Source organism: Babylonia areolata, chromosome 12 (genome assembly GCF_041734735.1).
Source record: "Babylonia areolata isolate BAREFJ2019XMU chromosome 12, ASM4173473v1, whole genome shotgun sequence".
NCBI classification, from domain to species: domain Eukaryota; kingdom Metazoa; phylum Mollusca; class Gastropoda; order Neogastropoda; family Buccinidae; genus Babylonia; species Babylonia areolata.
In genome coordinates this window covers 28,459,748-28,475,821 of record NC_134887.1, presented here as the reverse complement: position 1 = coordinate 28,475,821, position 16,074 = coordinate 28,459,748, and the positions used below count along the sequence as shown (strand labels likewise).

The 16,074-nt window shown below is 41.8% G+C and overlaps 1 protein-coding gene across 2 annotated transcripts; it reads left to right on the top strand.

Annotated features, from left to right (window-relative positions):
* The first annotated feature begins 801 nt into the window (after nt 1–801).
* On the top strand, nt 802–9,922 carry LOC143288128 (sulfotransferase 1C2-like). Of its 2 annotated transcripts, none has more exons than XM_076596417.1 (5): nt 802–966; nt 3,004–3,188; nt 5,354–5,686; nt 7,112–7,390; nt 9,448–9,922. In XM_076596417.1, the coding sequence occupies exons 2-5, from the start codon at nt 3,020–3,022 to the stop codon at nt 9,558–9,560; spliced, it is 894 nt and encodes a 297-aa protein (XP_076452532.1). In that variant the 5' UTR covers nt 802–966; nt 3,004–3,019; the 3' UTR covers nt 9,561–9,922. The 2 variants fall into 2 exon arrangements, with proteins under 2 accessions (XP_076452532.1, XP_076452533.1); XM_076596418.1 differs by having other exon boundaries at nt 2,977–3,188.
* The last annotated feature ends 6,152 nt before the right edge of the window (nt 9,923–16,074 follow it).

Here is a 16,074-nt window from a genome sequence, read left to right as displayed (position 1 = left end):
CACCGAACGCTGGCATGGAGCACTTCCTCTCTTCTCTCATCATATTCCTTCTCTCTTCTCTCTTCATTTTACTCTTCCTCTCTTTTTATTTATTTTATTTTATTTTTTTATTATCTTTCTCTCATCATCTCTTTTGACAACATGTTTTTTGAGTTTGATGAATAATTGCTTTGCTATTTCTTAAATGAAACATGCAGTGCAGACCCACCCAAAAAAGATAACACAAAGAGAGGACGTTTATAGACCTCGAGGCCTAAAGGCAAAAAATGCCAGTCCATACTACTTCTCCTACTCTCTACTACTACTACTACTACTACTACTACAGACCCAGACAATGTATTCTTTTCAATGCACACCTAAGTAAAGACCCACCTCACGTTAACATTTACCCGTTTAAGTAGCCAGTGTGCCTCGTATTTTGAGCTGAATGGCCGTGTATTTTCACAGATGGTCCGGATCCAGATTTCTAGGTTACCATCCAGAAGCTATTATCTCCCCCCCTCCTCCTCCTCCCGCGACGATACGAAAACGGCTCCACTCTATTTTGGTCCGTTCACAATCTACACTGTTGTCTGTGTCCAACTTTTTTCAAAAATAGCCAGTGTCAGGACGGTGTGGGCTTATCACTGCTGGGCTTTCTGTTTCTCTCCTCCTTACGTTTCTAAATTGAGCTATTCTGGAGGCTGGCGAGTGTTACGATGTATTAATTTCTTGAGGGCAAGATTTCTGGTTTATTTTCATCTGAGCGGCTTTATAAACCGGCCAGCGTTTCAGTGGTCCGCAGTTGCAGGTCTTGTTTTCGACTAGTTATGATTGTTCAGGCAGAGTAAAGGAATACCACTGACCAATGCTGGATGTTGGGGCAGAGGGTGACGAGTTATATCCGCGAGTGAAGGGGCTGAAAAACGGGTTTGTTTCTGGACGTCAGTTTTGATTTCCCTGTTTCTTCAAGGGGAATTTTTTTCTGTAAGTATTTCCCTCCCCAAACGGATTGTTGAGATCTCTGTCTCTGTCTCTCTCTGTCACACACACACACACACACACACACACACACACACACACACACACACACACACACACACACACACACACACACACACACATGCAAGGGGAACACTCAAAACTAGATCAATATAAATATTCTCAATCTTGAAATAAGTAGACACAAAATAGATAAACACATGAATGAATGAATGGATGAATAAATGAACGAACGAACGAATCAAATCAGTAAAAATGTACATGAATATTCATGCACCCCTCCCGCTCATATTCAATGACTTATGCCTAGCGTTGCTGTTGGGTTAGAAAATTAATGCACTCGCACTAAAGTTCAGATCACAAACATTGATTTTCTTTTCTTTTGGGGGGGCTGGACTGGGGAGAGGGGGGGGGGGGGGGTCGGGAGGGGGTTCGGTTGTGGGGGTGGGGGGGGGTATTCCTGGATACCATTCCTTGAATGGAAAATTTTTCGAACGTTTAGATTACTTCTGACATTCAAAATAGAATTATCACTCTGTACGCTCATGCCACAGGCTCTACAGTTCCAGTTCAGTTCCAGTTTTTTTAAGGTAATGTCACCGTGTTGGGAAAAATCCATATACGCTATACAGCAGCATAAGCCAACACGCTGGTCCGTCCTTACCGATCACAGTGGATTTCTTCTACATGATATTGCCAGAGGACGACATTGAGGTTGTCATGGGTTCTTTTTCAGTGTGCCTCCTAGGTTCTGCAAATACTGCAACTACTACTATAACTACTACTACTGCTACTACCACTGCTACTGATGAGGATGATAATGATGATGCTAAAAAGATTGATTGATAGATTGATTGACTGAATGTTTAATGGGTAAAGAATTAGGCGCAGTAAAGGCCTTTTTACAATTCTGCCCATTTAACGACACAAAACATAAAAATAAAGAACGACACAAAACATAGAAATAAAGAAATAAAATGAAATAAAATAATGACGAATAAGAATAGTAACTGGAATAGTCTATTAAAGGTAACAAAGCGATGAAAAGAACAACTGGTACATTACATGTACATGTGTACTCACACACACACACACACACACACACACACACACACACACACACAATTATAAAACAAGCAAACAAAGACATACGTACACATTCACGCCCACACACTCAAACACACACAAACACACACACGCGCGCTTACTGTTCATTTGATAGCACGATCACACATACATTCAATTTTTCATTCATCATGAAGAAGAAGAAGAAGAAGAAGAAGAAGAATGGGTATTTGTAATATGCACTACCTCAGCACAGGAAATTTTGCAAGCTTTATGAACACTGTGTAGAAAAAAGTTTGATATTACACACACATTTTTAAAAGACGGGGGGAAAAAACAAGCAACAAAGTAGGATAAATGCACAAACTCTTTACATAAATACAACTTCACGTTGTGTCCAAGAAGCTGTGTGCATTAAATTTGTCTTTCCAAGAGCAATAGCGATGAAACTTGTTTACTGTCCATCCCTGTTTGCCTCGTTGAGTTAACTCTCTCTCAAATAATCATAATCATTATGAAATTATGAATATGCATATACTTTTTTCGTTTCTTTGATCCAAAGGAAAACGTCAGAATGTTGCTTACTGTCGTGTGAATTTCTCCTTGCATCAGATACATTGTTTTTATGTTCATCTATATATTTGTTTATTCATTTATACACACACACACACACACACACACACACACACACACACACACACACACACACACACACACACACACATATATATATATATATATATATATATATATATATACATTTATTTATTTATGCATATAATCCAAAGTAAAACGTCAGAACAGTGTTGACAGTGGTGTTGATTTCTCCTTGCCTCAGACAAATTATTTAATATTTATCTGTATATTCATTGGTTTGCTTGATCCAAAGTAATATGTTGTTTGCTTTTGTGTATACGAATGTTTCAGTAGTCTATGATTTGTTCGTGTGTTTGGGAGACGGAACACCACAAAAATGACGTCACGCTGCTATGACGACGGCTTCGGAGCGACTCTGGAGCTGCAGGAAATTGACGGCGTCCTGTACCCTTACTACAACGTCGATCTGCCCTCACAGCTCAGCAACATACGTGACATGCACGTGCGGAAGGATGACGTCATCCTCTGCACCTACCCTAAAGCAGGTAGCCCCCTAATAAATAACACGTCCATGTAAAAACAGTCCACTTAATTTGTGGGAGGTGAAATCAGTTTCAGTTTCAGTTTTAAGGAGGCTGTCAAAGCGTGTTGACTGATCCATATGCGCTGCACCACATCTGCTTTTCAAAAAAAGGGAGGGGGAGGGGTAGCGGTGGAGGGGGGGGGGGGCGGGTAGATGGGGGTAGATGCCTGACCTTTGACCCAACGGTTTGACCAGGCCTTAAACGCCTACTCTATTTTTGTGCAAAACATTAACATGGATTAGAATAGGAAAAGTAAACCAATAAAACAGAATTATATATATATATATATATATATATATATATATAGCCCCTCTCCCTGTGTGTGTGTGTGTGTGTGTGTGTGTGTGCGTGCGTGCGTGCGTAGAAAACGCGCAGAACACAGAGCAGTTGAGAAAAACATAATTATGGAAGTATTCATTCTGTCATAAAACATATTTTACAAGCATCCGTACAAAAAAGAAAAGAGATTAAGTCGTGGGTGATGAACAAAACAAAAAACAAACAACAACAACCACCCCCCCGCCCCCCAAAAAAACAACAACAACAACAACAAAATCAAAAACATAAAGTGCAGATCACTTTAATTGCTTGGGAGAAAGTAGTATTTTTATGTATTTATCTATTATTTTATTTATTATATTTATTTATCTATTTTATTTATTTTTTTAAGTTTTGGGTTTTTTTCTCTTTTTTTAAAAAGTTTTGTTATTTTATTTTATTTTATTTTATTTTATTTTTCTTTCTTTTTTTTTTTTCCTCAAGGCCTGACTAAGCGCGTTGGGTTACGCTGCTGGTCAGGAATTATGCTTGGCAGATGTGGTGTAGCGTATATGGATTTGACCGAACGCAGTGACGCCTCCTTGAGCTACTGAAACTGGTACTGTTAGAAAGAGGCATACTTAGTCTGTCTGATACCATCCACCGAACACTTTGTCAGAGTTCTCAGCAATGGCAGTATGTCGACAAGACTCTTGCTGTTGAGATTTTATCCTATCACGCAAGGCGTATACGAATACAAAGACAACTTGACCACAATGAGAGGAACCACCTGCTATGGCAACAGAGACACAACATTAGCAGAAGATGCAGTCAGCAAGATAAGACAAAAGACAAAACACAGACAAGCTATCACGTGCCTTCCACGAAGTTTGATCTACCACAATCACATTAATGGTCTACCGTCGGAGACATATTCACAATCGAATGTCTTACTGATGTTGCCAGTAAAGAGCGATATGCAAACTAGGAAGAAAATTAGCCCAGAAAATATTCCGCAAAAAGACACACACGAAAAAGGGGGAAAAAAAGTGGTGGAAGCTGACGGATCATAAAATTCATTGATCTTATGCTTGTGTAAAAAGAATGTAAGGGAGGTGATAATTATGAAATAACAATAATGATAATAATGATGATAATAGTAATTAATAAAGGGTGACGGGCGCCATAGCCGAATGGTTAAAGCGTTGGACTTTCGATCTGAGGGTCCCGGGTTCGAATCACGGTGACGGCGCCAGGTGGGTAAAGGGTGGAGATTTTTACGATCTCCCATGTCAATATATGTGCAGACCTGCTACTGCCTGAACCCCCTTCGTGTGTATACGCAAGCATGAGATCAAATACGCACGTTAAAGATCCCGTAATCATTGTCAGCGTTCGGTGGGTTATGGAAACAAGAACATACCCAGCATGCACACCCCCGAAAGCGGAGTATGGCTGCCTACATGGCGGGTTAAAAACGGTCGTACACGTAAAAGCCCACTCGCGTATATACGAGTGAACGTGGGAGCTGAAGTCCACGAACGCAGAAGAAGAAGAAGAAGTAATAAAGGGTGAACAGCACAAGTGTTTATTATAAAATAAAATAAAAATTGACTAAATATCTTTTTAATATCCTGATAATAAATATGTTTTGGCATTGTATTGTAATGTATTGTATTGTGTAACATCATACTTCTCTGTGTGAAATGCAGAGCACTATCCTCAGGGAGAGCGCGTCGCCACAGCGCTGCGCCACCCATATATATATTTCTCTCTCTCTCTCTCTCTCTCTCTCTCTCTCTCTCTCTCTCTCTCTCTCTCTCTCTCCATCTCTGTCTGTCTGCAAGTGTAATTATTTTTTGTCTCAGGGACACACTGGATGTGGGAGGTACTCACTATGCTGGTCAACCGCACCAGCACCTACTCTCACTACATGAAACGAACCGCCATGCTGGAGACGGTCGACCTTCACCTTCTCCAGAAAGAACCTTCCCCGCGCGTGTTGAACACGCACTTGCTTCCGCACGCCCTGCCGGAAATGACGTGGAGCAGCGGATGTCACGTGGTCGTGTGTCACCGGAACCCCAAAGACATCAGCGTGTCGCTGTACAATATGGCGCGGCAGCTGTCCAGAAGCAGCTTCCGGTCGGCTTTTGAAGGCACTTACCACGGTTACGCTCGTTTGTTTCTGAACGGGACAGGTATGAGGTTTAAACGCGTGAATCTGTCTTGCAGGGTAAATTGTAGTGTGTCTGGCGTCTGGCTGTGTAATTTTCTATCGCCATGTACATGTGCGTACGTGAGTACGTGCGTGCGTTTGTGTGTGTGTGTGTGTGTGTGTGTGTGTGTGTGTGTGAGAGAGAGAGAGAGAGAGAGAGGTCGCAACACACGATGGGAAAGTCAAGGAGTAAGTACAGGTAAAATCTGGTGGTGAAACTGAATTGGACGATCCACTTGGAATCCAGACGTTGCTCTCTGAAATACTCCAAGATATCCGTGTCATTGTTTTCTACAAATTGTCAAACTCTCGTCGATTGTTGATAAGTCGAGGGATGTGGAAGACTCAGGCGATGTTTTTTTTCGAGGCGTGGAAGAATTTATGTTCGTCGTTGTCACGGTGATGTAGGATAAATAATGAATGGCTGGGGCTGATTTTGAATCGTTTCTGTTGCCGGTTGAAAAATTCTCCTCGGCTTGTGGTCCCGCTCTGGTGGTGCCTCTTTTTACCCATCGAATGTTGTACATCAACTCGTGTCTTCCTTCAAAATAGTGAGGTCGAATTGCTCCCCTTGTTCTCACTATGAACGTCCATAATTTCAGTGGCATTATCCGCATCTCTATAGTCACCTGATCCCTGACACAGTCGTTGCTTTCGACTCCTGAAGACTTCTTCTTCGTTTGTGGGTTGTGACTCCCACGTTCACTCGAATGCACGAGTGGGCTTTTGCGTGTATGACCATTTTTATCCCCGCCATGTGTGCAGTCAAACTCCGGGGGCGGGGAGGGGGTGGGTGGTGTGGGGGTGCATGGTGGGTATGTTCTTGTTTCCAAAACCCACCAAACGCTGGCATGGAGTACTTCCTCCCTTCTCTCATCATATTCTTTCTCTTTTCTCTCTTCATTTACTCCTCCTTTTTATTTATTTATTTTTTTATTTTTTTATTTTATTTTTTTATCTTTCTCTCATCTTCTCTTTTCAGTTTTGACACACACATTTCTTTCACCTGTGATCACTTTGACTCATTCTGCCCGTATCTGGAATCACGACCGTGACATGAAGCGACCATCACCAGTGACGTCAGCTTCGTTTGGTACATCAGTTCTGCTGACTTTCTACGGCACTTCCGCTGATGGCGTCACTTCCTGTCATATGGCATCGCTTCCGCTGATGACGTCAATTCCGGCTTCTTGGCTCCTTTAGAAATGTTTACTTCCGGGAGGTTGATTTCAACACATCCCTACTACTACCGCTTTTAAAACCTGTTTAACTCAATGATCACTATTCCCTCAGTTTACAGTTGTAACTGCTTTTGAAATCCCCTTTTTATCATCATTGTTGACTCAGTTTACAGTTGCTACCGTTTTGAAATCCTGTTTTATTCATCTGTCATCATCATCATCATCAGCCCCTCACGGATCCTGGTTCGACTACGTGCGGGCGTGGGAGACCAAACGTCGCGAGCTTCCCCGAAACCAGGTGTACGTCAGCAGCTATGAGGTGATGACCCGAGAACCAGTGGAGGAGACGGCTCGCCTGGCGTCCTTCCTGGGACTGAACGTGCCGGACTCGCTGTGCAGGGACATCGCCCAGGCGTGCAGCTTCGACAACCTGAAGGAGGCCTGTCTCCAGAAGGTCGGGGCTCCCACCTTCTGGAAGCCTGGCTCCAGTGGGATCTTCAGGAAAGGTAGGTTTGGACTTCTTTCCCATTTCTTTTCTTTTCTCCTCTCTTCTTTCCTTTTTTCTTGTTTCTGTTTTCTTTTCTTTTCTTTCTTTCTCTCTTTCCCCTTTTTTCTTTCCCATTTTTAAAGGACAAACAAACAAATTTAGTTTAAACGAACAAACTTTATTAAGTTTCTTATTCCTTCTAATTATCGTTATTATATTCAGGCAATGGAAAAAGCGAATTGGATTTCTTTCTTTCTTTTCGTTTTCTTTTCTGAGATTAAGGAACAAACTTATTTCTTCTGTGTCTTGTTCCATCATAAGGATCATCGTATTCAGGCAGTGCTAGATATTAGAAGCAGAGTCAAGAAGTTTGAACACACCGGCCCTCACTTTAAAGGGAGAGGGAGGGGGTGGGGTTCCATTGGCTTCCTGCCCAGAATGGTATCCGTCGCAAACTGCTCACTATCATGATTCGAATCCATGACAGAAAATCTCACTCTGTACTTATCGGAGATCCTTCACTTTCAGCATTCTTTTCTGCCACTGATGCGTCAAGATGTCTTACTGATGTTTCCAGGCCAACAGACATGAAAACAAAGCTATACGAGTTAAATCTATTCGCTATATCAGTGCCTGGGAACATAGAATAGAATATGTCTTTATTACCAAGTGTACCGGGGTCACAAGGAATATTGGTGGGGCGTGGGGGGGTGGTAGTACATAACAAGATGCGAACATAAATCGAAAATCATACACAAACACAGATACAGTAGAAATTAGGATACATACAAGTGCATATCAATATAAAAACTTGTGCATACTCACACATGCATGCACTGCACACACGCACAGGCACACGCAATCACACATGCACGCACACACACATGCACGCACGCGCACACACACACACACACACACACACACACACACACACACACACACAAACTCCCCTCCCCCTCACCCCTCACACACACGTTTGAACAGAAGCTGCATATTACATGTGGATGGGGCTGATGACTAGATCTTCAGGTGGATGGTTGTTGACAAGAAAAGAGATAAAATGTCCTGTCTGGCACTCCTCGGAAGAAAAAAAACACATGAAAACACGTTACTTCTAAAGATACCCAGTCAAGCACTTTTTTCTTTACATTTCTGAATTAACACAATTGCCGTGTGTGTGTGTGTGTGTGTGTGTGTGTGTGTGTGTGTGTGTGTGTGTGTGTGTGTGTGTGTGTGTGTGTGTGTGTGTGTGTCCTCGCGTGCGCGCGCGTGTGTGCTCGTTCCTGAAGCCTGACAGAATGACAGAGTAAACAAAATTAATTATGTGCGCCTGAAGGCAGCTTCCATTCGGATCTACCCAGGTATAGCTAGGCAGCCTTTTGTGCAAAGGACTCCTTGTTGGTAAACATTTTGGGTGCTGCTCCTCAGTATCTGAGAGAATTGATTCAAACCTACACACCCCGTCAACTCAGATCATCTTCCGAATCACGGCGGCTACTTGCTCCCCGTGTTAAAACCCGATCCTTCGGTGATTCTTCCTTTTCTTATTCAGCTCCATATGTCTGGAACAGTTTACCTCACGATCTTCGCCACTCTCCTTCATTTCAATCTTTCAAAACTGGTCTGAAAACACATCTTTTTGAAAACGCCTATCCATAGACCTTTCATACCTTTTCAGTTATAAGCCATGCAAATACCCTCTCTCTTTCGGTGTGTGTGTGTGTGTGTGTGTGCGTGCGTGCGCGCGCGCGCGCAATTATGTAATACGCGTAGTCTCTGAATCTGTTTCATATTATTGTGCGCTAAATCATTATTTTTCTTCTTCTTTCTTTTGTGAGTTATTGCGCGTGTGTGTGTTTAATGTTTATTGTAAAGCGCTTTGAGCTCTCTTTAAGGGAGGAAAGCGCTCAATAAATGTCCATTATTATTATTATTATTATTATTATTATTATTATTATTATTGTTGTTGTTGTTGTTGTTATTATTATTAAACCGCTTAGAGCGTGGTCTCCGACCAAGGATAGGCGCTGTATAAGTTTCCACATGATCAATCAATGTGTGATCACCTCCTGACAGGCAAAGTGGGGGACTGGAAGAACTGGATGAGCGATGACCTCAGTGCAGCATTTGACAACGCTGTCACCTCCAGGCTGCATGACATCGATAATGATTTCATTTACGAACTCTGATTTTACGTGTTCGATTATAGTGTGTGTTGTTGTTTTTTGCTTCCTATCGCACGTCTCTTGTGGTGTTTTCCACACACACACAAAATATGTTGAATAAAATTATTATTGTTTTCGCAGGCGCACATTTCGCTTGCTTAATTCGATTTATTCTATTTTATTTCATTTTAGTTTAGTGTAATATAATGTAATTTAATCTAATCCAATTCTGTGTTATTTCCTGTTATTTTGGGTGGAGACGGGTGTGTACGTTTATTTTGTTTGCTTGCTTATTTATTGGCGAGCTTTCTTTTTGTATGTTTGCTTGCTTTTTTTCTTTCTCAAAGAGGAGGAAGAGGAGGAGTAAGAACAGAAAGACGAAAAGAAGGGGAGAGAGAGAGAAGGAGGGAGAGAGAGGGGAGAGAGAGAGAGAGAGAGAGAGAGAGAGAGAGAGAGTCCAAAGTTTACCATCGTTTATTTTTCTCTGAATAAACATGTATTTTCAACCTGCCTGTATTTTATAGCATGTTTGTGAGTGGGTGAGGCGTGTGTGTGAGTGTGTGGCTGTGTGTGTCTATTTCTGTCTCTGTGTGAGTTTGTGTGTGTCTGTGCCTGTATGGTGTGTGTATGTATGTGCGTGTGGGTGTCTCACAAACACACCCGGTTAACACAATGGCTGTAAACAAGAAAAATGGCTTCACTTTAAACACAGTCGACCTGCAATCACTCACACGGTCAGCCAACCATCGAAAACGGTAAGGTAAAGAACAGAGAACAAACTGTACGCCGTCGATCGGCAACGGACGAAAAAAAAAAATTTTTTTTTTTACAAGATAGTTCAGTTCAGTTACTCAAGGAGGCATCACTGCGGTAGGACAAATCCATATACGCTACCCCACATCTTATAAACATATGGCTGACCAGCAGCGTAACCCAGCATTGTTAGACAGGCCTTGGGAGGGAAAAGTACAATACAGTACAAGAGAGGCAAGGCCTGCAAGACTCACTTGTGATACACGCATTTAAAAAAAGATGAAAAACAAAAAAAAAACCAACCAAAAACCGTGAATTAAAATTTAATTCAATTTTTCAAAGTGATAAAATGTGTTCTGTATTTGATATTATAAAGCTTCAGGTTGGAAAAAAAAACCCAACAACAACCACCACCACCGCAAAGCAGATTCGAACCAAGCATGTTCAGGAGAGAGGAAACTGTCTTACAACACCGTCAACCTGCGTCGACAAATGATGTTTAAAAATGATATTAAATCATGCTGTTGTTTTTTTTAGTGTGGTAAATCGATTACAGTATTCGAGGTGATGACTCCGCTTTAAATCATGTTATTTCGGTGTATCTCGGGCATTTAAGAAATCCTCCAAGTCCGCGGTTAAGGAGACGTTGTCATCGCCTCAAGCACACAGCAACATGTAGCCGATTTACTATTGATCTGCGGAGATCCCTGTTCGACAGGCTTAGTTGCACTCGGAAACTATTCAATTTCTCTTTTATGTGCATTCTAGTTAAATCAGTATCCACTTTAAAATGTTCATATGCAGTAAACACGTCAATGATGTCATTAGTGTCACTGTATGTCTTCTGTCCAGAATTTTATTCTTTTCTTTTAATTGTGAACAAGAAAAAAACAAGTCCTGCACAGACGGTCTTGACAAAGGTGACCTTAACTCAGTGAAATGGTTGATTCAGTTTTTCTTTTAGGTTCATTCTCGTTAATTCAGTGTCCACCCACATTAGAATATTCATATGCAGTAAACACGTCAATGGTGCAGTTAGTATCGCTGTGTTCGCGCGCGCGCGCGTGTGTGTCTCGTAGTGTGTGTATGTGTTCGCGCGTGTGCGTGCGTGCGTGCGCGCGCGCGCGCGCGCGCGCGCGTGTGTGTGTGTGTGTGTGTGTGAAGGTGAGACAGACAAACATACAGACAGACAACTAGACAGACAAACAGACAGGGAAAGACAGACTCGTTGAAGGCTGCGTTTGGTGATCCAGTTGTGACAGTCCCTAATCAGAATGCTGTCCTTGGAAAGAGAGACGCGTTAAAGGTTGCGTATGGTGATCTAATTGTGACAGTCCTTAACCGGAATGCTGTCCCTGTGTAGATTCCTTTTTTTCAGTTTTGATAAAAACTGAAGATCTATGATTAATTCAACTTCATGTACTATCAAACGAACAAATTCTGATAACGTATAAGTCATCGTCATCATCATCATCAACAACAATAATAATGATGAGGATGAGAATGATAATGGTAATGATAAGAATAATGTTGATAATACTGCTACTACTAATTCACAGCCAGCAAAAACAGATGGAAAAAATTCAGTGAGAAGAGTACAGTTTGAAAAGATATGTTTTGAGTGCTGTCTTGAATGCAGGTGTTGGGGGTGTAACGGAGGTGTGAGGGCAGTGAATTCCATTGTTTAGGTGCAACAAAAGAAAAGGAACGTTCGCCATAAGTTTTAGTGCGAATCTTTGGAATGGACAGTGTGCGCTTGTCATTTGAAGAACGGAGTTGTCTGGATGGTGAATAGACGGAAAGTAGGTCTGAAAGATAGACAGGACAAGAATTAGTGAAGAAATTGTGACAAAGGACTGAGGGTTTGTATTGTATTCGTGCTTGAATGGGGAGCCAATGAAGGGAAGCGAGTAGGGGAATGATGTGTTGACGTTTCTTAGATTTGAGAGTGAGTCGTGCTGCAGAGTTTTGAACTTTTTGAAGTTTGTCAATACAGTATTTGGGACAGCCAGCAAGAAGAACAGTTCCATAATCTAGTCTAGATAGAACAAAAGAACAGACCAAAGTCTTTGTGGTTTTTGTGGTTAGATATTGCTGAATGGAGCTGATTTGTCGGAGTGATGCATATGCTGACGTACAAATGTGGTTGATGTGTGTGTCAAGTGTCATGTCATCAGAGAGCATGTAACCTAAATTGCGTGCTGATGCTGAGAAAGGTATGTCTGAGGTCCCTACCAGGATAGATGAAGGCTTAGGCAAGTCAGAAAATGAGCGCTTTGAGTGAATGAGAAGTGCTTCTGTCTTATTATCATTTAGTTTGAGTTTGTGATCTGTCATCCATGATCTGACATCTGTGATGCATGACTGTAAAGTCTGTATGGTTTGACCTTTTTCTGTAGGGTGACATGTTCTATAAAGCTGCATGTCATCTGCGAAAGATTGACTGGAAACAAAGTGACTTTAGATGAATGTATGAAGAGGTTTGGTGTACATGATGAAGAGTAAAGGACCTAACACAGAACCCTGTGGAACTCCGAATGAAACAAGTGCTGGTTGCAATGAGTGATTATTGATAATGACTGTCTGTATGCGACTTGAAAGATAGCTTTTGACCCAAGAAAGAGCTGATCCTGAAACTCCATAGTAGTGATGAAGGATGTGCAACAAAAGTGTATGGTCTATGGTGTCAAACGCTGCGCTGAGATCTAACAAAGTAAGAACAGAAACATGAACTTGATCTAGTGCCAAAAGAATATTGTTAGTGACCTTGAGAAGTGCAGTTTCTGTGCTATATGAGGGTCTGTATGCTGACAGAGAGAGCGCGTCATCACAGTGTAAGCCCATACACTTTTTTTTCCTTTACAATTTATTTTTCCGCCTGTGATTGTTTTTGTTGTTTGTTTTGTTGTTGTTGTTGCTGTTTTGTTGTTGTTGTTGTTGCTGCTGCTGCTTTTGGTTTTTGGTTTTGTTTGTTGTTTTACTATCAAAATGAAAATGTTTACAGAGTTTTGCCTGGGACAACCCTTTTGTTGCCGTTGGTTCTTTTGCGTGCGCAAAGTGAATACTGCACATGGGGACCTCGGTTTATCGTCTTATCCCCAAGACAAGCACCCAGACCACTACTCAATACAATACAATACAATACAATACAATACAATACAAGGCCACCGCTCCACAACATGTGTTACAGATGTTGCTGTAACAAGAGCGTGTCAGTTTGACGCAGACGTCATAAGGACAATATCAAGTAAGGGCTGTAAACATACCATCAATTTTTGTGTGTGCCCACGCAACTCCAACTCTCTCCCCTCCCCCTCCCTCCCAACCCCTACCTCTGTCTGTCTGTCTGTCTCTCTTTGTTGTTGGTCTGTTAAAACCGACCGTAACCCCAACTCTTCACACTTTCTCTGTCTGTCTATCTGTCTGTCTGTCTGTCTGTCTATCTGTCTGTCTGTCTGTCTGTCTCTGTCTGTCTGTCTGTCTGTCTGTCTGTCTATCTGTCTGTCTGTCAGTCTGTCTGTCTGTCTGTCTCTATCTGTCTGTCTGTCTGTCTCTCTCTGTCTATCTGTCTGCCTGTCTGTCTCTCTCTCTTTGCTATTTGTCTGTTGAAACCGACCACATCCACAACTCTTCCCCCCTGTCTGTCTCTGTCTGTCTGTCTGTCTCCCTGTCTGTCTGTCTGTCTGTCTCTCTGTCTGTCTCTTTCTCTGTCTCCCCCCCCCCCTTCTGCCTGTCTGTCTGTCTGTCTGCCTCTCTCTGTCTCTCTCTCTGTCTGTCAGTCTCTCTCTCTGTCTGTCTCTGTCTCTCTGGCTGTCTGGCTGTTTGTCTGTCTCTCTGTCTCTTTGTGTGTGTGTGTGTGTGTGTGTGTGTGTGTGTGTGTGTGTGTGTGTGTGTGTGTGTGTGTGTGTGTGTGCGCGTGTTCCATTCTCCACACAGCACAGATATACGGGGTCTCTCTGTCTTGTGATCGGGAGGTAAGGCAGTCGCCTGGCTTCTCTCCCAGGTAAAGATCGTTCGCTGTGCGATTTCGCCGCAGCAAAGAATCGACAGGAACTGAACTGAACGCCATGCATTTACACCTTTCGACCAAGGTACTGGTTCACTTCAGTCGCGCTTAAAAAAAAAAAAATTGTACTGTTTTGTTTTGTTTTATTTGTTTGTTTGTTGTTGTTTTCTTTGTTGGTTGTTGTTGTTGTTGTTGTTGTTGTTGTTGTTTTTTGGGGGGGGGGGGGGAACGGGGGGGGGGGGGGGAGGGTTTCTTGTTTTTTTCTCAAGGCCTGACTAAGCGCGTTGGGTTACGCTGCTGGTCAGGCATCTGCTTGGAAGATGTGGTGTAGCGTATATGGATTTGTCCGAACGCAGTGACGCCTCCTTGAGCTACTGAAACTAAACTAAACTAAACTTTGTTGTTGTTGCCATTGTTTTTTTTTTACGTATATATCATGTCGCAATTTTGACTCTGTTGAGTGATCTTGAATTGTAATATCGTCGATTGCACCTTGCTGTTTTTGAAATAGAGTTAAAAATGAGGGCATCATGATTATATATATATATATATATATATATATATATATATATATATAAAATTTTTAATTGGACCAGAGACATGCCATGACATGACTTGACGGGGCATGACATGGATTGTATTGCAATGTATTGTGTTGTATTGTGTTGTGTTGCGTTGTATTATATTGTGTTGTATTGTGTTGTGTTGTGTTCTGTTGCATTGTATTGTGTTCTATTGCATCGTGTTGTGTTGTGTTGTGTTGTATTGTGTTGTGTTATTTTTGTGTTGTGTTCTATTGCATTGTGTTGTGTTGTGTTGTATTGTGTTCTATTGTGTTGTGTTCTATTGCATTGTATTGTGTTCTATTGCATCGTGTTGTGTTGTGTTGTGTTGTTTTTGTGTTGTGATCTATTGCATTGTGTTGTGTTCTATTGCATTGCGTTGTGTTGTGTTGTGTTGGGCTGTGTTTTATTGCATTGTGTTGTGCTGTGCTGTGCTGTGCTGTGCTGTGCTGTGTTATGTTGTGTTGTGTTGCGTTGCGTTGTATTGTGTTGTATTGTGTTTTTGTGTTGTGTTCTATTGCATTCCGTTGTGTTGTGTTGTGTTGTGCTATGTTTTTATTGCATTGTATTGTGTTGTGCTGTGTTCTATTGCATTGCATTGTGTTCTATTGCATTGTGTGTGCTGTGCTGTGCTGTGCTGTGCTGTGCTGTGCTGTGCTGTGTTGTGTTGTGGTGTGGTGTGGTGTGTTGTATTGGGCTGTGTTGTTTCGATTTCTTTCTTCATATCTGATATCGTTTCATTTTATACCTTCGTTTAAAATTTCGATTTTTGTTACGTCCTGTCATGTCTCTGGTCACTGACTGAAAATATGTGCTGTCTGAATATTGTTAACAATTACGATTCCCTCATTTTCAACGCTATTTCAAGAATTGCTATGTGCAATCGACAATACTCAGAATAGAGGCATACAATAAAGGTTTGGCTTCGGATCGTTCATATGAATGAAAATAGATGTCTCACAAGGACGTATAACATGTTCCTGTCTTTACAAAATCAAAACTTCATCACGTGGATGTGTACGGTACGTAATATCTTATAATGGTTTGGGATGGTTTCGGAAGCACAGCGTGTTGGTAATATCAATGTCTTTGTCAGGGAATTCAAACAAAGGCTTTAAGATCGTCATGCTAAAAGTTGGCATGATTCGTTGCTGCTCGATGATTTCTATCAGGCCTTACTCTCAGTTCAGTCATTCCCTGATGATCAGCACTTATC